This window comes from Hirundo rustica, chromosome 14, assembly GCF_015227805.2.
Source record: "Hirundo rustica isolate bHirRus1 chromosome 14, bHirRus1.pri.v3, whole genome shotgun sequence".
Classification (NCBI taxonomy): Eukaryota; Metazoa; Chordata; class Aves; order Passeriformes; family Hirundinidae; genus Hirundo; species Hirundo rustica.
In genome coordinates, this window is record NC_053463.1 from 11,673,550 (window position 1) to 11,701,522 (window position 27,973).

At 36.7% G+C, this 27,973-nt stretch overlaps 2 protein-coding genes across 4 annotated transcripts in view; one reads left to right on the top strand and one right to left on the bottom strand.

Moving 5' to 3' along the window:
• GABRB2 (gamma-aminobutyric acid type A receptor subunit beta2) overlaps positions 1–27,973 on the bottom strand; it is a 283,550-nt gene that overhangs the window by 255,482 nt on the left and 95 nt on the right. The window lies entirely within an intron of this gene.
• The window catches only part of GABRA1 (gamma-aminobutyric acid type A receptor subunit alpha1), a 40,573-nt gene that overhangs the window by 4,783 nt on the left and 7,817 nt on the right, over positions 1–27,973 (top strand). For all 3 annotated transcript variants that reach the window (XM_040078411.2, XM_040078412.1, XM_040078413.2), the window contains exons 3-8: positions 1,740–1,852; positions 10,068–10,135; positions 14,627–14,847; positions 16,433–16,515; positions 21,083–21,226; positions 26,022–26,174. In XM_040078411.2, the coding sequence (XP_039934345.1) occupies positions 1,740–1,852; positions 10,068–10,135; positions 14,627–14,847; positions 16,433–16,515; positions 21,083–21,226; positions 26,022–26,174 (782 nt within the window). The remainder of the gene's footprint in view (positions 1–1,739; positions 1,853–10,067; positions 10,136–14,626; positions 14,848–16,432; positions 16,516–21,082; positions 21,227–26,021; positions 26,175–27,973) is intronic.

Below are 27,973 nucleotides of genomic sequence, written 5' to 3' on the forward strand. Positions count from 1 at the left end.
GTTAATACAAAATTTATTCCACTGAAGGTGGATGTGTTGAAATTCTGGGGAAGGCGTATGAGGAAAGATCCTTTAAAAGATAAAATGCCTGCTAGACACAGCAGGAGAACTTGTTATTTGGTAACATAGAGGAAGCATAAAAACATTGTCTGTAACTTAAAATTCAGTTGTAGGCGTGATCAATAAATATAAATCATCTGATTTTTTTATTAAAATAAGTTGTATGATATGGTTAGAGGAAATTCATACTATTTTTTAAAATCTGCTAGATATTTTGCCTTTTCATTAGAAATAATGCATTAAAACATCACCCCCTATGGAAATAAACCAAAAATTATAAAAACTTCAATGGATGTCAGTCCTGAAACTGATTTAAATTTGTAGTGTTAAATACTGAAACCTGTGCTGCAAAATAAACTTGGAAGCATTTCCAGAGTACCTATGTACAGGGTATCCTTCTTCCTCCCCTCTGTATTTGATCCAAGTGGAATGTAAGTGTGGGATACACAAAGGATGTCTGACTGATGCAGCTCACAGAAAAAACATTTAATAGGCAGTTTAACAGAAGCTGATCATTTTGCGTAACAAATGATTACGTATTCCCCTGAGAGGGTCGTTAGTGGTGAGAGCAGGAAGGACTGGCAGGGCACCAAGAACCACGCACCCCAAACAGAAAACAGGCTGGCCAGTGGAAGAATCACTTCTGTCACTAGACCTGATCCTAAGGAAAGTTTTTGGTGCTGCACTGTTTCTCCAGTTCAGTAATAATGTGTGCAACAAAATGAAGTTTTGAAAAACAGCATTTTTCCTTTTATCCCTCATGACTCCATGGGTTTGTAATGGAAGTCTTCCCAGCAATGAATGAAAAACAACGACTGGGTTGGGATTTAAGACAAGTGTAATCTGTGATTAAGGGAATCATCTGTGACAGGTATTAGGTAAAGGTCTCAGATTTAAGAGAAAGGTTGATTCTGGTGTCATCTACGGAAGACAAACCATTAAGCCTAAGGATTTCATTCTGATTTGTATTGATGGAAGTAAGATTTTGGTAGCTGAGTTCAAAGAGCTTTAATTTTATCCTTCTTCAAGTAAAATTTCAGGACCTTTGACTGACTTAGAGATATATGTAGGGATCTGTAAGGGAAGCTTTATAGACACAAGAGATTTTCATATCAACAGATGGTTTTATTACGCATTTGAAAGGCAAAGATGGAGATATTCCTGCAAATCTAACTTCTACAGGAAAATGAGAAATAAAAGCAAAATTACATATCGATCTATGAAATTGTACACTCAGTCAATCTAGTTTTATATTTAAGAAGAAGATATCTCTATTTTTGTCATTACTTGTTGGTGTTCCAAATTATCTTTGTATGCAAACTGTTTATAGCTATTATGAATTAAACACATTATTTTTTACTGACAAATGAGCGTTTTCCTGAAGAAAACACATATTAGCACATTATAAACATAAGGAGTAATGAGAGAAACATTAAGGAGCTGTTATTCTATTTACTCACCCTTTATAGAGGGGCACTGATCTTTTTTATGATTTTAAAATCTTACAGTTTTATGAGAAAAACATGCAAGAACTCTACAAAGCACTACAATCTTGTTATATGGAGGAGGTTATGTGACCGTGAACCAGTACAAGTGAGATTAAACGGATTTGGAAACTACTGTTTTCTAAGGTTATTGCTGGATTACTCTATTTCAGTGTTAACTGTTGTGTATTTCAGCTATGGACAAACCTCATCACAGGATGAACTCAAAGACAACACCACCGTGTTCACCAGAATATTGGATCGTCTTCTGGATGGTTATGACAATCGTTTGAGACCAGGACTGGGAGGTGTGTTGTATTATGATTTTCAATGTTACATGCTAGATAAAATATCAGTTAAAATATTATTATTTTTTTCATAATATACTTGTTTTAATTCTGTTTATATATGCAGATAAAGTAATGCTGATGCATAGATTTTTTTTCCCCCAAAAGCCATGCCTTCCCTGTCTTTTGCATATTTGGTTTTATCACACTTATACCCAAAAGAAGAAGAAAATGGTTCACAATTCAGGAAGACCTCTGAATGGGCAGTAAATCATTGAATGTCTAAAGAATAAAAGATAAAAAAATACAACCTGTGACCTGACAAATGACAAGTTGACGAATGAGGCTTAAATAGCCCATATATCTATGACTATTTTCATGAGGATTTGTTTTTTCAAAAGTGAAAGTCTCAATCTATCCTAGTAGATTTTCTCATAGAAGTTTTAAAGATTTTTTTTTTTTTTTTCTATTTAGATATGTAAAGATTTGTTTCTGTAACATTTTTTTCTTCAGTTTGGTAAAAATGTCTTCTGCTCTCGGTGCTGAATCCACAGAAAGGCATAAAACCACTCAGCAATTATATGCTATAAAGTACCAGTCTCTATAAAAACATTGTTGCAAAGCCTGTCTTCATCAACATCTCTGTGTTTACTCTTTGATTTGTTCTACTGTGACACGATCCCAAAATTGGGTCTTAAAAGCTTACTGTTCACAAACATGGAAATTCTAAATGGACAAGCACAAATCTATTCTTTCCAGTGCTTGGAAAGGTTGGCTTTGCTCCTTTCAGACGTCTTTTTTCTTTTTTCCTTTTGGACTCTTCAGATAAAATAAAACAGAGGAACCTACCCCACAAGGTATAGTTCAGACTGTTTTCCTATAATCACAGAGGAACTGGAATATATGGGGGCATTCCTCTAAGAATTCTTATATCATCTCCTGTGGAGGAAATGGAGGGTAATTAAGCGTAAGGTCATTCGGTGGTTTGAGGCTGCCATCTTGCAACTGTTCCTGAGTTGTGAGCCAGGCTCTTCAATAAATTGACTTCACTGATTTTGAGGAATGGCTAAAGATAAAATTCTGTTTAAAAAGTATTAATTAACACATTTTAAAATGTCTTGGTCTGTAAATCTTTGTGCACAATTTCAGGTAATAGACAACAACATAAGAGTAATTTTTTACTTTTATCTACCAGTATTATTGCCTGCTTTCTTGTGAACCCTTGACCTAGGGTAGATAAATGCTCCTTTATTCTGTGTTTAATGGAACTGTAGAGTTCAGTCAGCTACTCTATCACAGTAAATAAAGCACAGTAGGCAATAAATAGATGAGACTCTGAAAACTGAGTCTGGTATGTGTCTACAAGAAAAATCTGAGCATATGATGATATCTTATATAAGTTTTACAGCTATTATGATTTTTTAAGAGATACTAGAAGGGAAAACAAAGGGATGTGCAGAGAAAGGATTTTCTCTCACTCTCTGGATTGCAATTTAGAGAACTAAGAACATCAGTATCAACACTTGTATCTGTGTGTTTATATATATGTTTCTGAATGCAGACTTCAAAGGTGTACTCATGAAAGAATCATCTGGTCCTGTTCAAACTTACTCCTGACAGAAAGGAAATTATTCTCTTCCCAAAGTTAAATAGCAATTTGTATGGCTTTTGAAAGTAACAATGAGTGATGGAAAATATGGGGTGGAGGGAAGGAAGGTTTGGAGTAGTTTCTCTAACTAAGGGTTAGAAAAGTTTAAATAATCTTTGAATCCTTCCTTTCATGAACTGTGTTGCCTGTTCCTGCCTGTAACCAAGAACCTCAAATATCTAATTTTCCTTCTGCATAGTATACTATATTTTCATGGCGTCAGTTCAGAAAATTTCTCTCTTATGTTTGTCAGCTTTGAACATTAGAAATAAGAGTTCCATGGCTTAAAATAAAACAACAACAACAACAACAACAACCCCCCAAAAAAACCCCAAACAACAACAACAACAACAAAACACAAAACCCACATCTGATTAAACTGTGGGCTGTAAATTGATATTTGAAATCAAGTACAGTAAGAAACAGATACATTCTTTTGACTATTGAATAAGGCATTATTCTAAAGATAGAATTTATAGATTTCAAAAACTAGGGACAAATGCCCAGGCTGATATTTTCAGTCCTGGTAGCAACTTATAATAAAAGGTGTGCTCAGGATTTTGGAAATCCATGTCTTCAAAGCCTTCTTCCTAAGGTATCTAAATCTGAGTGAAGCACCTCAGGATGACTCAGTTTTGAGAGTTGATTTAGATTCTTGGTGTAATGAGGAAATGAATTCTGAAATGTTCCATACATAAAAATATCCAGTGAGAAATCTAAATCAATATATAAAATATAGCATGGATTTTGGAGCTGGAAGTTCAGTAGCCTTCTGTCATAGCATGGCTTGATACTGGAAATTTTAAAATGTACGGAAAAGCAGTGGTTTCATTTTTCTTCCCAACATCAATGATGGCTTCTTGTTAAATATCTTGATCAGAACACAATTTTTATCCACTCTGAAGCAAAAGCTAAGAAATCTAGCAATGTAACAATATTTTTAGATATATAGAATCAGCTCTAAAACTCATTCCTTCCATATTAGCTGTGATGCAGCTATCAGAGAATTTAAGAGACCAGAGACCCTCATTATACGTTATGTTGATAAATTTCATGCTGTTAGGCACAGTGTAAATCTGTGTATCACTGGGTGCACTATAGCACTCTTCTAATCATCCAAAACTGTTTATTCTATTCTTTCTGTGCCTTCTGAGAAACAGCAGATGAGGTAAAGCAATGCATGCTGCAGATACTTTGTCTTACAGGAAAGGGCACATTGCAGGAAACTCTGGTTATCCCAGTACGACCTCTCCTCCTGTAGTGCAGGTTTTCAAGTCTATACACCTACAGAAACAGGATTGTGTGCCTGAGCAGAAACAGAAAAGAGACCAATTTCCCTCTTTCTCACCTATGGAATACAAGGTAGATGATAGTTTCTTCAGTAAGGTATTTGTTTTTCTTTCCTTGACATTATGTGTATGCATGAAGAATTCAGAGATGAAAAGCTATCTTTAGCTACTGAAAAATTGTAACAAATTCTGAAAGGGGTTTAATCTTGATCCTGGCTCTACTTATTTAGAGGAGCAAATTCAACCTTTTTGAAATAAACACCATGATATTTCTCAATCCCAAGTTTGCATACATCCTGTTAGCGTGGTGAGCAGTTTCACTGTTTGGTAGAAGTTTTCTGGTGAGGCCGATGAGGCACCATGGAGCCAAGGAAAACCTTCTGGAGAAATCTCATGACAAAGGTTCGTTGTAGCAGCTATACTATGTATTCCATATTTCATATGGAAAGCCAGGGTAAAGGGTGGAGCATTAAGATAATAAAAAACTTAGAGGTGTTGAATTTTGAATCACTCTTTGAGCATGCATAGAAGAAGTGCTAGATTAAAATTAACTCTGCCCTCGCCTTTTTTTTAATATCTTCTTTTGAGGTATTACTTCAAAAGGGAAACTAAAAAATTACATATGCTCCATAAAGAGTATGGGAAAGGAAATTATCATCAAATAACCCAATGAGGCCATATCTGAAATTAAATGAGAACCTCTGAGCAGTTTTCCATTAAACAAGGGGGGAAGAATGAATTATTTCTCATTAACCAGAATATTAAATGGTGGAGCTGGTGACCCACAGGGAAAAATATAGTGATTGAATATGCTTGTTACACAAAAAATGGCATCATTGATAAAATGAATCTGATTCTTTTTTAAAAGAACATGCCACACCATGTTATGCATTAGCGCATTTGCACTTCTTATCAATAATTATTGATATAAATTATGTTATTTACTTGTTTTGCCTTCTTCGCATGTGGACTTAGTCACTTAGTCAGACACTGCTAGGAAATAGCATCTGTTGTACCCATCCATAAACATGAACAAATAGTTACATTTAGTTATTTATGCCTGGAAAATAGAACTTCCAAAATGAATGTAAAAATGTTGTGAATGATGCTAGAGGACACCTATTGACTCTCTGAGAGGATAATCATTTACAGAAAGCAAGGAGGAGGATTTGCAGAGAGCAACATACTGAAGCTGAAAAGAGGAAATCATGTCAGACATTAGGGGAAAAATCCTGAGTGAAAGTCATTGAGGTAATGGCATCATTTTTTGTGGAAACTACCTGGACTGTACAGCTAGAGGTGATCAAAAATGGCCTAAATAATAAAGATGCTGATCTCCATTCAAATAGGCAGTTCTTAAAAAAAAAAAAAAAAAAAAAAAAAAAAAAAAAAAAAAAAAAAAAAAAAAAGAACGAATGGTACTGGGTACTGGGAAGGAGTGAAATAAAAAGCAAAATTCACTTCAGTGTGTATTGATCTCTCCTAGTACAGCACTCTATCTAGAGTGGGAGTTAGAAAAACTGAAGAGCAATGAAAAAGGGGGGAAAAAAAAGTTCCTCAGGTAAATGGATATGCCATTTCCTTTTGTTTAGAGTTGTCTTCATGTGGGGCATAGAAATGATGCTTGGGTTGCCACCACAGCAGGGTTGGAGTGCCACAGTGGAGGCAGGGAAGATTTGCTTAGGGCAGGTTGTATTCGGTGATGAGATTCATTAATGTGAAATCAGGACCAGCTACAGATCTTCTAAGACTTTCACCTTTGCATAGAACATCTCCCTAAAACTAAAGAATACCACATACCCTGGGACCTTTTAAATTAGAATAATGGTGAACTTGGCTTATCCCTTTGAGAGGGATTTTGTAGTAGAAAGGTTAGTACGGAACAAACAACAGTGGGTTTGATTTGACAGACCAGAATCATCCTGAATTAAATTTGGGTTTATTGTTGGGTCGAATGCCCAGTAGATCATCCCAAGTAGATTATCAACCTGAGTACTGAACAGAATGATACTTATTTTATGCTGTCAGTTAAAAGTGTTTGCTGATGCCTCCTGTGTGATGTTTATCAAAGTTGAGTGGGACTGTCTTTAAGTGGAGCATTAGTCAATCTCAGGCAATTCATTACTTCCACAGAGTGGAAGGGATGGAGAAATGAACCTCACAGTATTATGTTAATTAGATTTTAGGATTCAGTTGTATGAGAACATTATATGATAATGTTAACATGATAAAATCTCCTCTTGGTTATTGAGGTCCCAATGGAAATAATTGGATTTTAACGTATCTGAGCTAATACAAAGTTTAGGGAAAATAAGGGGGTTTTTTGTATGCATAATAAAAAGATAAATGATTCTACTCTCAATGAAAAGACCTCACCCCTACACATTATTCTGTAAGTAAAGAAGGACCAGATGCTGCACTTTGCAAAAGTTAACTGAAGGGGCTGATTTGGGGTTTTCTTTATTCTCCTCTGTAGGCACCAAATTAATGTAAAGACAACCGTAAAAAGCCTTAGATAATCCTGGGGAAATTGATTTAGTACAGGAGTAGGGAGGTAGGTAGGATGTGAGCAGCTTTGAGCTGTTAATTGGCATGTGAAAGTCCCAGTAAACTCAGCACAGACTGCACTGGGTGATCACAGGACAGCTCACTCTTCTCCCTTTTGGTCTCTTCCTAATGCAGCAGCACAAAATTCCTATGAGTGCATTTGTTGTGGTTCTTCAGTCAAAATACTTCACAGGACACAGCTGGGCTGATTAGTCTGAGTGTGCACTGTACAGGTACCAAAATTCCTTTCATTCAAAGCCAGAGGAAAAAATCTCCTCCATATTAATAATTATAGCACAGACAGACCTGAGACACACAGGAAGAATAAGTACATTACTGAAAAATAGAATTAGCCTAAACCACCAAAATGTGCAATTCAAATAAACCTTGTGCTCAAATACTGGCAGATCATAAAGGAAAATATTTCATGAATGGTCTCTCCTGATAAAAAGGCTTATTTCCTGCTGTTTAAATAAATCTGTATTTCTTATTTTGTTCTCACTTTATAATCCAGTCACAATTCTGGCAATAATGAGATCCCTGGGAGTTTAAATCAAAATATTTATTGTTACTAATTTTGAGTTTACGCTAGTCTAGCATCATTAGCAAAACACAGTATTTGTAAACAGTAAAATTACAGTAGTTGAGGTTGACTGATGCTTTCATAGCTGTACGTGGATCAATTGCCCAAAGCTGCTTTCCAGAGTGTCTGGGTGTGGTACTCAGCTGCTTTTTTGCTGCTCGGTAACTACCTGGACTCTGTGGTTGCCTTATAATCAAACCAGTAAGTCATTATTAGTTTCCTTAGGGCTTTTTACTGAAATTGTTACATATTCTACAGATGTCCCTACGTTACTTACTCCTGGTTCATGAGAAGGATGTCACAGTCAAGAGACAAAGTCAATGCATCTTTAGAACCGCTGGATTTCTCTTCAGCAATCCAATCAGCTCCTGACCTGGGCCTGTTTTGGTCAATGAATGAGACTTTTCTGTAGATCTCAGGGATATTGTGAAGGTTTTGAATACATCTCAGGATTTGTGGTTCCTGAAAAAAGCATTCTGAGCTTTTGAAGCACGATTTAAGCCTTCCCATGGTAATCAAGATGCAAACTGAACATGGATAACCTTGATTCTAAATATATAGCTCTACTGTATGAGTAAACACATGTCCTGTGCAGGAGTGACTCACAACTTCTGAAGCACTTAACAAAGCACAGTTGAATCATCTAATTAGTAAAACAGTAAACAAAAATTTCAAAACTTCCATATGGCTTTGGAGTAGCTAATTTTTTTCTGTGTTCTGATACACACTTTTTCCCTGGTCTTGAAAGTGTACACACCAAAGGAAAAAAAATTATTTGGTGGTGTGCACATTGGTTTATCTGCATTTGAAGGGATTAGGTGCACTGCAAAAGTGTAATCAGTGTGAAGATAAAATAATCTCTTCTGAGTTTACCAGCTGAATTTTCTAATTTTCATGTGATTTATGTGTCACTTAAATTATTTTCAATATTATGCAGAAATAAAATGCGCCGCTTATTTTTTCACTCCCTTGGAAATCTTCCTTCTTAGTGCAAAAGTCTTAAGATTCCTTTTGTGTCCTCAAGTTATTTCCTTAAGCCTCAGCCTCTCCTCTGTGACTCCCTGTGTCCCTGTGTCCCACCTCCCGGTGGTGTTACTCCCTGCAGCTATATTTAATTCAACAGGGTTATTTTGATATATGCCATCCTGGGTGAATATTTTGCTGTGTGCGCCCTAGAACACACCAGTATGCTCAGAAGTGACTGACCCTCTGTGTGTGTGTAGAGGGGGAGCAGAGGGAGGGGGGGAGTTAAGCTTGGGTGCTTCTCAAAGTGTCTTTTGCCAGTCCATCTACAGAAGTCAGATGTTTGATCTCTTTCTTGAGATCAACACCAGTTTAGGCATCTCAGCACCTGTGACCACTAAAATCACTGATTTCTTCTGAAATGTCCAATGCCGTTGTGCCATGGAGCAAATGGAGATCCTGGAAATCATAGAGGGGTCCAGCCTTATGATACAGCAAATGCATATAATCCGTGTTATGGACATGCTACAGATTTCTGAAGTGTTATTTATACTAATCATCATTCAGGCTTATGGGAATGGAGGGCTCACTTCCAGAAAACATTGACACAGATGATTTCAGTAGGGAAGTTTAGCTGATGCTTATTTGGAAAAATTTTGACTCCTTTTTGTTTATTGAAGTAAAGGGTAATACAGCCATTTCTAACTCATACCAATAAAGTATATTCATGTTTGTATTCACCATAATGCATTCTCTCTCTTTCTTCTGTGTTCTTGGTCTCAATACAAAACACATAACTCGCAAGCCCAGGGTTAATTATCAGAAACCTCTTTTTAGCTTGCCCAGAAACTGAGTACTCAATGAGATTACAGAGTACTGTGTACAATATTCAGCTCTGGTTATCGTGTCAGACAAGAAGATTTATCAGTCAAAGAGTGAAAAGATTTACACAACAGTGGAACTGCAGCTGCTGTACTGTTGCCTCTCAAAAAGTTCTGTGGAAAAACTGTATTAAAAAAAACTGTTGCTGACAATATTGACTGTGAAATTACTTTTACACTAAATTCTCAGGATCCTATTGCAGACCAATTTCAAAATGGCTAATCAAAGCCAATAATTTCTCTATTTATTGTGAGAATTGGTAGTGGTTATATCTAATGAAGGCTCTTTATAGATACTCACTGTCCTAATTTCCTGCTTCATCAGAGCGTGTAACTGAAGTGAAGACTGACATCTTCGTCACCAGTTTTGGGCCTGTTTCAGACCATGACATGGTAAGTGATGGCCTATATTTCTACAGCACTCATTTCCTCTCGTCTTTTTAATTTGGAGGATGAAAGATCTATGCAATAGCTTATTTACCCCTTTTAAGGCTGGTCTTTCTTTAAGCCCTTGATCCGAAAATGCCATCAGCTTTTATGTGCTACCATTCCTGCTGCTGTGACTGCATTTAAGTGCCCTGAAATTAGAAGCCTCAGTGACTTTAATAACGTGTTTTAACAGACTTTATATTTGCTACATAATATATTATGAAATGCATTAGGGTTTGGATCCATATTCTTCTGAGAGTGATTGCTTAGGTCCTTGCTGGCACATCACTGATCCAATTTGCCAAGAAAGATCATCATCTTAAAATGCAATTAACACTTATGCCTATGGTGTGACATCTGTACAGTCTAACCTGTATTTTTATATTCAAAGCTACTGATCAATGGAAAGTGACTTTCCTAGATCTTGGCTGCTAAAAAGAGAAGATTAATGAGAGAATTAGTGTCACTTCTTTATGGAATGACTATTGAAATCAAATTGCCAGATAACTGCGGGGAATGGAGATGTTCAGAAAACTGAATGAAGATGTTATGAGCCCTGGTCTTAAGAGATACTAAGAGTTGTGTAGAAATATGGATAAGGTACTTAAAATTTTGCATATAAATGATGTTTGCACAAGTTGGTTGCTATTGAGAGGGGTGAATCCTGGTCTGCAGCCACCTGTATCTGCTGGGTGCTGTATTAGGATGAATGCTAGAAACATCCTCATTAATTTAAATGGTGAAAGCAGTTCAAACTTGTAGCTGGCTACATTTAGCTAAATACACTTACCAAAAAAAAGATTCAAGGAAAAAAAAAAAAAAAAGTAGAGGAAAGGAAGTAAGTTCTATAGTTCTATTTCTGACGACAAAATTGTCAACTGCTTAATTTGAACTAAAAATGTAGACAGGCCTTAAACACCAGGTTATTACAAGTTTCTGACTACTCAAAACAATGTTGAGGAACAGAAAACCAGAAAAAGTAATTTTTACAAGACAGTGGATTTTTCTAAGTAAACTTTATGAAACAACACCATTTTTTTGATTGCTTGCACAAGCATTTATAAAACTACGGTCAAATTTATAATTGCAGCCAATGCCATGACACCCATACCATGTTGACTCCAGTTTTCAGTCAGTTAAACAGGAGAAAAAATTCATCATCCTCTTAATAAAATGTGTGACCAAGAAACACAGAGGCAGGTGTTCATATATTTTGAAAAGTAAAGAATTCACAGAAAAGTAGTTAGTGTAAAACTCCTACTCACCTCCCATAAAAAGTAACGTGTGTGCAGCCTACTCATGCTAAACCTTTTCTTGAGGAGCTAGGTGTGAAATCAGAGACAGAGAGATAAACTGATGAGTTTACCAGAATACAGAGTTTATATTAATTTCTCTGTACACTCAGTGCAGCGTGCTCTGTGCACACACAGGTTGGTAGCAGATACCCTCAGCTGAGGGCTCCCCAGATTCCCCAGGTGCAGCCCGGGCTGTGGGAGGCACTTTTGGAAGGCAAGGGGAGGATGTGCTGTGTCTGAGCCTGGGCTGGGGCTGGCCAGGGGCTCTTCCAGCTCACACTGAGTGACTGAGCGCTTTAACCTCAGCCCTCTGTGTGCAGGGATCCAGTGAGTGCGTGGATAAGGAGTGCATGGTGCTCCTACCCACTCTCCTACCCACTTCTAACAGCAGCATAGACATGACCTGGGATCCTATAAAGAGACTGCCTTGGCTTGTTCTTGTACTCGTGGATAAAGTTAAATGGGAGAAAAACACTTTTAAAAATAAAATCATCTCTTTTGAAACAACTTTGCAGGTTTTCAGGCATGTTCACATGGTAAATTGAACTGAACTACAGATATTTGGTTATTCTCATATACACTGTCATTTTTGTGAATTTTTTTTATGTATGTTAGTTGGAATAAGAAGCATTTCAAAACTAACTTTTTCATAAAGACAGAATTTATTTTTTTTCCTAGTAAACCTTCATTCCCACTTTTTCTGTACCAAAAGCTTTTCGGGAATGATTATCTGTCTTACTATCTCCCTGTACAGAACCCCATGTAGACCACAGAGTGGTCTACCCTGTGAATAAACAATCTCCAGGGAGAAGTATTGGAAGAATAAATTAGAGAACATTTAAGTCAAAGTGTTATAAATATTCAATACCAAATAATTTATTCAAAATGCAGATAGGAATCTTCTTTTTTTAACCTGCACACTGTAGAATGAAGACTCTCCACTATGGAGAATTTATTCCAAATTCCACCTCACTCATATGTCTGCACATAGGCCAGTGCTATTGTACACAGTCTAGAGAAAATCCTTCTGCTCCCTTGTTCTGTATTCTCCCCTGCTGAAGAAGAAAGCCCTAATCAGAGTATCTGATGGCTCGGCTCTAAAGATCAGCTGTCTGTCAGGATTCATTTGAGGAGAATAAATGTACATGCTTAAGTGGGCAGTGAAAGCTGAAGAGCTGAGATATCTTGGCCAAAATTAATTCACTCTATATGCTACGATGACCTGGAATAGGGAAAGATTCAGTCTATGCCAGGCATGACCTGTCAGCTACTTTTTAATTGAATTTTATCTTACGCTGTCAGGACTCTTATCAAATCTTTCTGACTTCTCGTCCTTTTCCAACAAATGAACCTTGTGGTTGTTAGAAGTGAAAAACCAAGCTCTGTTTTCTCAGCCTGTACCACCTCCCACTCACACCCTTTGCAGCTGAAAGAGAAAAAGGGAATGGCTTACATGCACACTGAAGTGATGTCACCTTCTGGGCATGTCTTTTACCTTTCCCATGTATGTAGGAGGAAATTTTCATTGGTCCTAGTAAAACATGGAGGAAATCCAAAATTTTAATGATGGATACTGTCTTTTACACCTCCTTTACTTCTACTCTACTGCACACCTGGGACAGGATTTTGTCACAATTCAACCTAAGGCGATGACCCAACAAAATTCTGAAGCAAGTAATTGGTTATAAGTGCAAACTGTTTTCACTGATGCTGAATAAACTCAGGCTTCAGCAGTTCACTGAGCAAGTGAATAAAAAAATGGAAATACAACTAAGTATGCACGCAAATGATTCACAGGTCTGGGATATAAATAAAGATAAATTTAAAAATCCACCAAAAAAACCCAAAATTAGAACACCCCATGTAACTACATTTCCATGTCAACAAAAAATTTATTCAGGCATTTCATACCCTAAAGGAAGGAAAACCACACATCAGTAAGAATCACCATTCTTTCTTGCTAATAGTTGCGCAAGGAATAAACAGCTCAAAAATTATTATGTTGTATGGAGTGTTGCTGCCGGTTAAAAAGGAAAAACACAAATCTAAAGGAATTTTCTCTGGAGACATTTTGCATGCTCCTTCCAGAATGTTTCTCTTTACTAACATGTTTGTAAGGACAGCTCTTTTCCTTATAGCTCTGTGTGCCTTCACACACAGGAGTTCTCTCTATTTCAGGACTTGGCGTCTCCGTTTGCAGGAGATCTCAGCAAAGATTCAATTTCTCAGCCAAAAGTCTCATTCAGAGTAATGCAGAACCACATTTGGATAACTGCTTTTGACGTTTATCACAATGTCAAAGATGGAAGGGGCAGGATAATCCCATACTGAACTTCCATGTGAGGACAGAATTTTTCCCTAGGAAAACTGTACTATACTGCATTCACAGTTTTTGTAATTTTCACCCCACATACATCTATATTTTATGTATGATCTTCCCCCATATCTTTCTTATTTTCACCCTATCTCTCTTAATTTGGTTCCTGTTGCTTTGTATCAAACATTTCTTTCATTTTGTAGTGAGTGTTGGTTATTGTGGTTTTCCCCATGTCCACTGAGTCAGCCACTGCTTCTCTGCCCCACTGTCCCAGTCCATGTGGAATCAGACTGTAACTCTTGGCCCAAAGGTGTCCTTAGCTTTTTGTGATCCAACCATTTAGCCCAATGAACCATTCCACATCTCATCAATCAGACCATATAATTTCAGTGAACTGTGAACTTTCTGCAGGTTGATTACATGTTTATGCTAACGAGACATTTAGAACAAAGGGCTGTAGTAAGACCCTGTCTCAAAGGCTTATTTTACTCTGACACACATTTCCTGTGCCATGCACACTGGGCACCTATCTGCATCTTCAAATTACAGTTCAAGTGGGAAAAGGGGGAATTACTTTGTTTCCATTTTATTATATCTAACTTATGGGCAACTTTTGAAATACTTCCTGATGTTTATTCTGTTGAAAACAGTAATGATATTGCAACTGTTTAATTACCAGCTTATAGTACATTGTAAGTGATATAGAAAAGAAACATTCTGATAATGACTAATTTCATTAATAGTCGTCTTGCTTCTAGGGAATGGTAAGAACATACTTTTCAAGTTCTCATATTGCAACATATGACATCATAAGCGTTTCCCTTTTTTCCTGAATTGATGTAGGAATACACTATAGATGTATTTTTCCGACAAAGCTGGAAAGATGAGAGATTAAAATTCAAAGGACCTATGACCGTTCTCCGGTTAAATAATTTAATGGCCAGCAAAATTTGGACGCCTGATACCTTTTTCCACAATGGAAAGAAGTCAGTGGCTCATAACATGACAATGCCAAATAAACTATTACGAATTACAGAGGATGGGACGTTGCTATACACAATGAGGTGAGCCCTAAAATATTATATCCTTCATTTAGTTGGATAATTTAACTTGTGACAGCATATTTTCCAGATAGGAAACTGGTTCCTTTTTGAGCATAATTTGATTCCTGTTTAATAATTATTTTCACAATAGTCCTTGGGATGATGGGCAAACTGAGCTGTTTGCAGTGTTTATTCTTCCTCTCCTGCTGTGCTACCTCTACACTTCCTGGATACGTCTTAATGCTTGATTTAAAAAAGGTTCTTACAGTATTAGGAATCCATCAGTTTGCAGAGGATCTTAATTTGGCATTGCTTTCAAGGATTCCATCAGCAAGTATAATAAAGCCTGGAAGTTTAATATAATCTGTACTCCTAAATTGTGTGCAAGGGTCTTTAATATTTGGATCCTATAGAAAGCAGATTCTAAGAACTAACAGATACACACAGAATTCATTGAGCATTCTTAATATTTCTTGTGTTTGGCATTATAAACCATGACAAGCATAAAATTAGACATTTCTTTTTCCATTGATTAAAGCATTTGGAAAGTTAGGAGAAAAAATTATTTTTGTGCTGACAGCATTCGTTGGAAATATATTATTCTCTTCACGAATAACTGAACTTTAGCTGTCCACTCATTAGAGGAGTTAAATAAATCTTTTTAAAACAATGGTGATATACAGTCATGCAAACATTCTGGATTAAAAAACTACAAATTAAAAAATGAAGAAGAGGGGTATGTTGTCTCTATAGAGCTGCACATTCCCCCTTTATGTCTTCCATGGAACAAAAACAAGGTATAAAGGGATTCTGTTGACTTCATGTCAAGATTGATAACCTAGTACATAGGTGAACACTGAGTTTTCTTTAAAAAATTTTAAAGATGGTTTTAAAATCACTACAAGTGTTTGGAGAAAAGAAAATCTCCAGGCATTTGGGATGTTCAGTTTATTGTGCAACATCTTTCAAGACTGGCTAGACTGAAGTAGAATCGTCTTGGCTGGTAGCTACACAAGTCCAGGTCAATTTTTCTTGTCTTTCTAAATGCTCAGCTGTTAGAGATTTAATCCACAGGAACACTATCTTGGCAGCACATTGTTCACATGTGTCTCTTCTTTTGTTCATAACCATTTCTATTTCCTCACCTTTGCAAGTGCCTTAATGCAATCTTCAGCCTACTCTTCAAGTATTACTGTTCATTCTCTGCTGATGTGTGGTATGTGGCTGTTTCTAGTTCATTTAATCTCTTTTATTGAGAAACATGTTTGCACTCAAGCTGATAGCAATGAAATGATTTCAGCAGATGTCTGAGCATCCAGAGTGGGCCAATTTAATGACGGCAGCAAGGAAGCAATTGCAGTTGCTAATAGATTTTGATCCTCACACCAAATTAGAAGCCTGAGCATGCCTCTGATGTACCATGAGGAAGGGCAGAGGGGTAGAGCAGTTGCACCCTCAGCCAGACAATTCAGGTCCAGCTGTGACTGCTAATTAATCACATACCAGATAGTCTACTGTACTTATACTGTGTATCTTAATAGAAGTCTATTTGCTATTTGTATGAAACTAGAATAAATGTGTCCTTTTGCTCATTAATCCATTATAGATTGACTGTGAGAGCAGAATGTCCAATGCATTTAGAAGACTTTCCTATGGATGCACATGCTTGCCCCTTGAAATTTGGAAGCTGTAAGTTTATTTTAAATTGAGGTTTCTCCCATTTTTAGGCCACCTTAAAAGAATATTTTGCAACTGAGAAAACCTCAAGGTTTTAATCTTGTGTATTTTTCATGTTTTTGTCAGGGTTGTATCTTTTATATATATATATATATATATATATATATATATAAATGGACCTCTTTTATGTGTCTTAAATATCCTATAATGTGATGCCTGGACATTCACAAAAGATGAAAATTACAGTGCTCTAAATATCTAGAAAAGTAGTTTGTCACATAGGAAATGTTGTTAACCTTGTAGTTGTTTTGTTTTGTTAAAACGCAGAATCAGTCTTAAAGAAAAGCAACGGGCACTATGGATAACTGAATTGGTTTAGCTGGAAACAGTTTTGCTACTGTAGTGTTGGTATGCTTAGATCAGCATTTTTCCTGGGATTAGAAGAGACTCATATACACTCATGAAACGTTTTTGGAAGTGAAAAATTTTAGAAATCTCCAAATAGAGTCCCACACTTGCAGCATACATAGCTCTAGATGAGAGAACATAATGAACAAAGTCATGAAATTGAAATCAGTGCAATAACTGACAAAGCTTTTGGTAAGTTGAGAATTTTCCCCAAAACTTCAATTTGCACAGCAACCAACCTAACACCAAACACTATATTTTTTATAAATAAAATATAAAGGAAAAAAAAAATTGACGAACTAATTTACTCTGATTTATTTAACGCAAACAAGGAAGTTAAAATATATGGAAGATGTAATAGTGTACAAATTGTTTCCTCAATGGCTACTTTTTTCTAACAGAAATGGGTTGTTTCACTGGTAATGGTTACTTAGTGGCTTGATCAATTTTAGAAGTCAACAAACAGAAAACCCAATTCATTCTCCACATGGTACTGACAGCGTGATAATTTACTTTGGGCTGAATGGTTCTGTTTGCCATGAGACAGCACTGATGTTTTGTCTTTAAAGAGTTGCTAATCTCCTAGATAAGGCTTAGAGAACAAAAAGCTCCTACGACCTTGGACTATAACTGAGAAGAATAACTTGCTCATTGAATGCTAAGTTTTCTTAGAGAGCACTTCCAATAAATCTTTCCAAATATCTTGTGAAACAGAGTGGAGTGAGGGGAAACTTTACTCCGGTTTATAACAGAGCAGATACTGCAGTGGATTCTTGATTAATAAGAGATCTGTGCTCCCGAGATCCCAGTGAGATCAGCAGTGGCTGCAGGATGGAATTCCTTTGGATGTGCTCACTGAAGTGTCCCTGCAGGCATTGTGCTAGAGCTGCGAGATAGGGACAAGGCTAATCCTGAAAAACAAAACAACGGCTAGTGACAATTTAAACCAGGAACAGTTCGTGAACAAATTTTACTTACTAGACTGACGACAAGACACCTATCACCACATCTGTGCATCACTGAACCAACACCAGACCTTCCCTGGTATGAACAATATTTCCCATTCTTTTCCTACACTGAATTCTTTCTGGCTCACTGTGTCCCAGATTAATGTACCCTTCATTCACAAAGTGCACGACTTTCCAGATTACTGAGGACTTTGCCTCAGTTAAATGATGAAGATTTGCAGAAATTATTAAATAAAAGGGACAGATAATGTGGGTTTTCATAGAAGTCCAGAACCACACCAGAAGGCAAGAACAAGACAGCAGAAAAACATGCATGTGTATCTCCACGTTTTGTATCTAAATTGATTTTTTTATCCTTAAAAAAAGTTTTCATAATATATGTAATTTTCTTAATTGGACAAAAAAAATCACTGATATTTTTGATAGAAAGGCCATTTCTTACACCACTCAAAGGCAATAACTGACATTCTAAGCTCAGAGTACGATGGGCTGTCATGTTTTACAAGTTCTTTTTTGTTGTTGTTTGTTTGTTTGTTTGTTTGTTTGAACACTAATGTTCTATGGAAGCTGTCCTAAATTGGCCATAGAAAAAATAAGTAACTACAAATACTTGGAAGGATCATCAGACAAGGTCAAGGAGTTTTTAAGGAAACTTTTTATTCACCCACTAAATTCAGGAGAGCTCCTAATCTGGGATCCTCATGGGGAGGAGTTCCTTCTGTAACTTGGTTTTACTGAAAACACTGCATGAAGGATTCACTGTTGAAAATAACCCTTACAGGTGGATCTCTCCCCTCCTTCTCATCAGATCATATGGCACAATTACCAAGTTATAGATTTCTCTCAATATTTTGTTATTGATATGAATAGAAGTATCTCCAACAGGACAAATGGCAGGACCCAAACATTTACGAAAGCGGGATTCGCTGTTATACATAAAAAAAGAACAGATCTTATAATTAATTGCCACTTTTTAAAGTGAGAATCATATTTAAATACATTTGGGACATTTTTGTCAAACTAAAGCAATTAATTATAATCATCTTAATGGACTGGAAAATTTACTGGAAAATGCATTTAATTGTCACAAAACCCATGCTTAAAGTGCAGACTGCAATCTAACACTTAGCTCCCCAAGGTAGTGTTTGCCTGGCTCCATTTGTTTTAGATTAAATTGGATAAGAGGTTTTTATGTCCTGCGCTGTTACTCATCCCTTGTTGGAGCTGGATTCCTAAAAGCCTCACAAGGAAGGAGTTGCACATCTCCTGTGCACTCTGCCCGTACTGTAGGGACCAATAAATGTTTGACGCAGCTCCAAGGCTAAAGTGATGTGCCGAAGAGCAGCTTAAGCTAGAGGTTTTTCCAGTGTAAATTCAATATGACAAATGCTAAAGAAATTCTGGAACAACAAAATGCCATATGTTGGCAAAACAAAATCACAAAGGCAGATGCTCTCCTCAACTCTTACCATGAACATCTGATTGTCAGTCTAAAAGTGAGGCCACTCTGGAAACCAGCCGTGATCGGAGCAGACGGCGCACTGCTGCTCGTGCCACACGAACTGCAAGCTGGGGGAGCAGCTCAATCGAGCACCAAACCTGGCAGCTCATTTCTAGCTCTGCCCAATGCACCCCCTTCCCTCTAAACCAGTCCAGTAATTCTCAGTAGATCAGAAAAGCACTCTTCTCTCTTCCAAGCTATTCTCATACTCCAGAACAAATGCTTGAAAATTAATTTTATTACTTCTTTATGTGACTAGATTAGCATGTCAATTTCTGTGTTTACCGTGGCCATAATTTTTAAAGTTAGAATTATTAAGATCAAGATTTGCTTTTACCATTGACTCCAAAAATATATTTCAAGATATGTTACAGTGCTTAGGGAGTAGGAAGCCTGAAGATAAAAGCACCCTTTACCTTCAATAATGAAGAATCAAATGCAATGCAATTAATCTACCAGCACATTTTATCCAACCAACTCTTCACTTACTAGCTGTTATCTCTTACACTGATAAGGTAAAATTGCTGACTCACAAATGAGGTCAAGTGAATCAGGTTCCTCCCTTTCCCTTCCTGCTTGTCAGTCTGAAAAAAGGGAAATTCTCATCTTGTAAGTAGAATCCTGCTGTCATTTCGGATGACCTAAGATGTCCCATCCAGCTCCAGCTCCCTTTGGTGGGTGCAAGCTTGATGCAGATTCTGGTCACACAATCATTCCCATCCATGCCTTTGGATACTCTTTAGGTGTAAAGAATGACTCCAGATGCCTCTGTGCAGTCAATTAACTCCCACCCAACTGCTCTGAGTGACAGCTGGCAGATTCCAGTCCACACAAAATGACAACAGAATTTTACTATGGAATTTGGATTAAAAATATTTATGTGTAGCTCGATTCTGGAAAGAACATAAATAGCAGCACAAAGCGCCTCAATGGCATGTATAGATGCTACTGAATTGTTTGTGTAACACACCAGACTGCTGGGGCTTGGAGAGCACACAGGACTTTCTCTTTGCCTTGTTCCAAAGTCAAGTCTTGACTGTGAGGACTATTCAGAAATAATCAAAACCAAAACCAAACCAAAACCAAACAAAAAAACTCCAAAACCCAACAAACAACAGCAACAAAAAGTAGAGTAATTGTGATTTAAACCCACTGTTTTCTAGGCAGCCTCAGAAATGTCTGCTATGCCCATTTCACAGCAAGGACAGTGTGATGGGGCATGACCAAATGGGGAGCTGTAGCCAGGCTGAGGATGAGAAGATCACTGAAGCCACTCTGAGAAGGACTTACAGAAGCCCAGACTATGAAAAATTGAAAAGTCTGGGGCTCATCTTCCTTTACAATTGATAGAAGTTAGAAAAAGTGTTGGGGTTCTTGCATGCTCATGAAATTCCACTTCTCACTCTCACTCCTTTACACAAGCAGGAAATATATGAGAAAAATATTTTCATGCCATAGAGGACCAACCTTAATCCAGCCCTACAGCAGATATCTAGCTCTTTTGTCAATTGTAAATCAATTAATTTTGTCAATTAAATCAATTGTACTCCCTATAGACAAATTCCAATAAGATAATTGTGGGTTTCCATAGATAATCAAAGAGAATTAAATATTCAAACTACTGCTCAAAACACTGTTCTGACAAAGCCATGAGGCAACAGAAAGTGCAAAGCTTAAATGCAATGTATCTCTTTTAAATCAGATGCTTACACCAGAGCAGAGGTTGTGTATGAGTGGACACGGGAACCAGCAAGGTCAGTGGTTGTGGCTGAAGATGGCTCCCGACTGAACCAGTACGATCTGCTCGGACAAACTGTGGACTCTGGAATTGTGCAGTCCAGCACAGGTCTGTGAAAAACGTTTTGGAAGGGGGATATTTAACTGCCAAGATGTAATTCAGAGGAGGATGAAAAAATACAAAGATACAAGAGTGACTTTATATTATGTAAAATATAATATATGTACTTCAGATTAGGAAAACGTGACTCTGAAAAGATAATACATCCTGGGATTATTTTCCTACTTCAACTGGTGTAAAATTATTTAAACAATTAAAAAGCTTCCTACAGTGTCAGATCTAGACAGAAAAACCACAAATTTATGTAAAAAAGAAGCACTCCTTATGTTCTTCTCATATAATTCTATGGGCTGATAAAAATCCATAACAATATGAATCCCCAAAGATCCGTATTTCTGGAGGCAGTGAAACGGCTAAAAGCAAGTACACAGTTTCTCAAGGAAGTATCTAGAGAATGAAAAAAACTGTCATCAAGCTCAAAACCACCTGAAACATCCAAACATGATTTCCTTTAATGCTGGCACCAGCTTTAACTCCAAAAATTTAATGAGATACAGAGCTACAGCTGGCATTTATAGTATGATATACCCATAACCTGGAAGCTGGCTGCAGCCCCTTATTTTTTAACTTTGCATTGCTTGTTTCAAGGTGTAAATTTTTAAAAGTTTATTTTTTAATAATTCAGATGATCTAAATGCAGTAAAAAAACGAGCACTGGGCATGAACAAGATCTCTGTTGACCAGATTGACTGGTCAATGGACCAAAAGCAGCACTGCTTTAGGTGAAGTGGTTGTATTGCTTTGGGTACATTGTGACTTAGAGAAAAGTCTACTTATAACTGCATAAACCAAATTTCCTAATGTGTTGTTGTTAAAGTCAATAAACATTTAAGGGAAAGTGAGTCACTTTAAGGTGAACTGTAATTTGTGTCTGAATTTTTTAGTTAGCTTGTTAAAATATATTCATACACTCTATTTAGCCAAGAAAAGCTCTCACAGACAGGTTTCTAGGTTACTGCTTGGAAGTTTCAGCTGATATAAAAGTAAGTGGGATGGCAGTAATATGAACTTTGTATAAGAACAGCATCAACACAACTGCTTCCATTGCTGAGCACAGAGGCGTGCAACAAACGGGTAAAAAGGGGAGAACTTTTGACTTTCCCACAGATGAAAACGTTGCCACTGGCTTTTCTGCAGCCAGTAATTCATCCCCTCTGCCCTTTGCTGGAAATTCAATAGGATTTGAGGGGAACTCGGGGATTTCAGCTCTTGGTTCTCTCAGAGAGACCTTGCCAGCCTGTGGGACTGCCTTTGCTCCCTGCTGGCTGCATGTGCTCCAAGGGCAGTAGGATAATGAGAAAAGACTCATGAGGGAACATAACTAAAGCAAATAGAAATGCCAGGCATGGTGCATTAAACTGTTAAGAAGAGCAGACAAGAAATTTTCAAACAGAACTGAAACATAAGTTTAACTTTCTTTAACATGAAGAAACAAACAATTTGTTTTGCCCATGCTGTTTCAAAGGTTTGAATTCTGCCTCCTTTTTCTACCTGTGGAAACTCTTTACCATCGCTGTCTATAAAGTTAAGTACAGTATAGTTAATAGCTAAAATATGCTGAGATGAAGATATTGTTGTCTAGATGCTGAAAAACAGTACAAAGGACTAAATGGAATAGTTACCAAAACTAAAAACAATCCCACTACAGAATCTTTTTAGTATTTACAAATTTATAATCTTCTTTAACTACTTCCTGATAAAAACACACAGTTGTAGGAGAAACATATTTATTGCTTGCAAATTCAATGTCTCAAAGGAAAATTCTTCAGTATTTGCCTTGGAAAGAAAAATGTTCCTCTTTCCCCATACTAAAGCTGAGGATCATGAACGGTTAATAATCCCTTTTCTCCCTCTCGAGGTAGATGGGCAGGTAGTCTCAACAGCATCTTCCAGCATGTCTTTGTCCTCTGATCCCTTCTGCTTTAATATATGACATATGTAATGAAAGTTATGAAATCCCTCCCTGCTTTCGGAGTCATGGATTGTGACTCATCTTATGAAAAGACAAAAGGAATTGAAGTCAATCTTCACTTAATAGTTCTCAACACACCTTTATCAGGCCAGAAAATAAAGTTCTTTTGCAGCTAATTCTGGGGATCATTAGAGCAATCTACAACATCTTGGGCAAATTTAAGGTGATATTCATAGTTGTGTGGAATTCTAGATATTTATTTTCCCAAGGATCTGAGTGTAGCCAGGTTATTCTAACAGTTTATAGGACACAGAGAAATAGTTTTAATGTAACTTTACTGAATTATCAACTACTTTCTTCGATGGGCACAGGTAGTTCATACCACTGGCACATTTGACTCAATTATTGCAATATCCTGTAGAATTAAGGGCTTAAATAAGGGTTAAAAACTGCACCTACAAAAGAACTGAACACAGGTACAAACTCTTCCAGACCTCTGGAAATAATCCAGCATGGACAATCATTCAAAAATTAAGTTAATGTAGATGCAGAATTTGTTTGATGACTTTTAAGTGCTTCATATTGTGTAAATAAAACGAAAACCAGATTTATCTGCACAACACAGTTATTTGTAGAAGACTTCAGGAATTACAATTTAGCTAAGAGAAAATATCTTTCTAACTTCCTTGGATAAGAAAAAAGAGAAGAGAATATAAGATGTATAAGCTACAACTTGTGAAAGCCTAGCGATCAGACACTGTGAATATAGGCAATATTTTGCTCAAGAGCTATTTGAAATTTTAGATTGTAGGGAATTTTATGGCTGTATTGCAATGCTTTCAAAACAGAATGACAGAGGAATTGGAAAGCTATGAGAGGGATCAGCAGCTGTCACAAATGTGGCGACACTATTCAATTAAAGAAAGCCATAAAATATGGAAAGGTAACGCCGCAGTAAATAACTGGAGCACTTTCATGTCCTGCAGTCATTTCAGTCAATCTTATCAAACATCTACTGTCCTTTAATTAGTGACTGCCCAATAAGTGCAGTCCATTGGTACTGTGGAAACTCAAGAACATGGTTTTGCCTTGAAGTGCAGAGCATAATTCCAGGCCTCTGCTTTGCCTAATTCACTCCTCCCAGCGTTACCTTTATCTGACCGCCAGCTCAGACCTGCTGCAGTGCTTAACAGATGAGAGTAATCCCTGTCTGTTTAATTGCCTTTATGCTTTGGATCTTGTTCTCATTTTTCAGAGGTTAAAAATACTTTGATAATTTAGGCAGCTAAATAAAGCTTCAGAGTACAATGGTGTGTTCACCCTGTATTCTTAGCTTGCCATCTACAATCACTGAATTAATTCTGACATACCGTGGTGCTCATTCTATATCAGATTGCATTAAAATAGTTTCCCAAGTCATATTTTAAGTAGATAAAATTAAATTATTGGCTCTCCTAGCTAAGACTGGCACCTTTTGTAAGATCATAATCTCTGGTACAGAGGACAAGGAGGTTGTTTCAGTGAAAGTTAAAAAAAGGTGAGCAAAATTCAAGTAATAATTCCCACTATACTACAGACAGTCCAATTTTTAAAATAAAAATTTCCTTGTATATCCTTTGCTTTGCCTCTCAGTTTGAAATTTATTCTCTTTTCCCCCTTTGCTACTGTCTTTTATATTGAAAGACTATTGTCACATCCTATAAATAAGCTTTCCTTGGGGTTAGAAATTGAGCAAGATTGCTCAAATGAATGTTTTTCTGGAGTCTGCATTACAGGAATGGGCATTTGACATGCTCTGTGCATAAGCAGTCAATGTCTAGACATAGTTTTTCAATCAAGTTTAAGCTTTTCCTGTACAAGAGCAGTGTTCTCTTTCCAGCTGCTCTATTTTAAAATAGAGTTACAGTAATTTCACATGTCATCTCTAATCTAGACAGAAGTTTCCATTCAGTTACTTGTTGACTTGTTTCATTCCTAAGGTGTTTATTACATAATAAGAATCAACTCAAAAAAAAAAAAAACCAAAAAAAAAAAAACCCCACCAAACCCAAAAAACAATAGGTTTTTCAATCTTTGGAGACTATATTGTTTTCCCTAATCCATTTTAAATTATATAAATAATAACCTGAAAATGAGCATTATTTGCTCTGCTGGCAAGAAAGTTTTATTGAATGACATTAGTATATTAGAATATTAAATATATTTATATTTCTTTTTAAAAGTATAAATAAAATATATTTATATGTTAAAAAACCGATTAATTTTCATTGCACTTGGAGTACCCAGCTCATACAATTTTGTAGCTCCAAAAGCATTAGTGCTAATGAAAGTATTGTGTGTTATTCTTGTACTACTCATTTAATTCAGGAGAGAATAATAATTTACTAAATTAGCAGAACAGGGAAACTTGGGAGTACATAAAGCACTGACAGTGGTAATGCAAACACCATCACTTCAGCAATTACATCTTAAGCTTGGCCCAACAGAAACACTTTTGAGAGGCTGTCTTGATTTAGTCTTTAGATGATGTTTCCATGGGTATGCTGTGGTGGCTTTCCATCTTCTAATGGAATAAGACCTTCTACAAGAGCTTTAAACAGCCACCAGTTAATTCAGACTTTAATTCACTACTCAGCAGAAATTAAAATATGTAAATTTAATTAGCATTCCCCCAAAATGTCTAGTTTTGTATTATTAGGAAAAAATTAAAACCTCATCAGTGTTATTAAATGTTTTCTTCAGAGCTGACCCATTTTGATTTGAGGACTTGTATTTTATAATAGGGATGAACGTAATGAAAAAATACTTCCTATAAAGACCCCTGATGTGTATATTTGTAAAAGCTTTAAGGTTCTTTTTTCTTGGTTTTAGGGGAATATGTTGTTATGACTACACATTTCCATTTGAAGAGGAAGATCGGTTACTTTGTCATCCAGACTTACCTGCCATGCATCATGACAGTGATACTGTCACAGGTGTCCTTCTGGCTTAACAGAGAGTCTGTTCCAGCAAGAACTGTGTTTGGTAAGCAGGACCTGTAAACCTCCTTCCTGCCAGTCATGAGGCAATTGGGTTTCAGAAATGTTATGAAATCATGTTCAGAAATGGTAAAAGTAGTTATGTGTTCCATGGTATTGGAGAACAGTGTGAGCCTGCTCATGTTGCAGCACACGAGAGCTAACAGATCTCACTGTGAAGGTATAGGTCCAAAGCTTTTAAACTGATTTTGAACTGATTGCAAAAGGAGACCTGAAAATACTCAAGCCATCCATTACCATTTGAATTTTCCAAAACAATCAGATTATGAATTACATACCTCTGACAATAGCAATAACATTAATCATGGGATTATCAAAAAGGCTTTAATCGATGGGTATCTGTCATTTGACATCTTTAGGCCCTCTGAAAATTCTTATTTTAATTTTTTTTCTTTAATCCCTTTTACATGGTACTGTTGAGATCAGCAACAATTTATTGTGCTTATAGCAGTGAATACATGTGCTCAAGGAAAGCAGTGAGGCGGCCATCTAAAATACTCTCGAGTTTATACAGCTGGTCCCTAGAGTTTAACCACTGCTTGCAAACATTTATCTTTAAATTTTTATATTCTTTCATATTCTTTGGAGATATTAATCCAAGTCAAGTGCATACTTAAAAGAAACAACAACCCCTCCCCACCCCCCCCCCCCAAAAAAAAAAAAAAAAAAAAAAAGACAAAAGAAACAACCCAAAATGCAAAGAATTTCCATTTAGGAAAGCTAGAACCTGAAATTTCTGCCATGTGACCTAGTCCTTGGTGAGATGCAGATGGGACTGCTGAACACCTTTGGCAGGAGGCAGAAGCACCCCCAGCCAAGCTGGCTTTGGCACTCGTTTTGCTGCCTCAGGGCATAGCAAGGACAGGATGCTTCGGACCTTCTGGCTTTGCCAAAGAGAATTAACCCATTTGTGCTGGACATGGCAAAGCCAGAGTCACTGTTGAGAAATGCAGCCTCTGAAGCTCTTGTTGAGCAAGAGCTATTTTATTAATCTTTTCTTGCACCCCTCACAGCTGTGCTTTAGTTTCCCAATTTCTCTGGAAATGAATCACAACTTGCAGAGCCTTAGACCTCATGAACCAAGCAGTGGCTTTTTGTTGATATACAGAGATGTGCATTTACAGAATAGTGGTTCAGATTACAGTATAATCAAATCTGATTTTCATAATATTGTTTAGATTAGCAACTAAAATTAATTCTGAATTTTTAACATCAGCTTTGCTGAGAACTACTCTACTAAGGACTTTTATGGTCAAAGCTGTTGAAATTGAAACTATTTTACCTCCTTTTGCACGTATTATTTAAAAAGAAATATCTGATCATCGGTTTGAAATGCTGTAGTTCACTGTCACTGGATGGAGAACAGAATTTCCTACTTTCAATGGGTAATATCTAATACAACTTTCAAACTGCTATCTTCACAGGCTCAAGAACCCAGAAATTTTCCTTTCCTCCCAAAACGGTTTTCCTTTTAAAAGACAGTTATTTAGTAAATGCTCCATCATTATGTATCAAGATAGCTCTTTCATTTTAAAATGGCAGGGAAACAGTTTCAGAACATCTTGCAGGAATGCATATACAGACAGAAGCACAACTTTCATCTTTTAGCCCACTTAGTACCACAGATAATAAAAGCTATAAATCTTTCTTCTGCTACTGTGTAAGAGAAACATAGGCTCACTAGTAATAAATAAATAAAAAAAACCCAAACATTTGGTTTCATCTCAGGAAAGAGAAATTGCTTCCTCATTAGGCACTAATAATTCAAGCTCTTCATGCTACCAC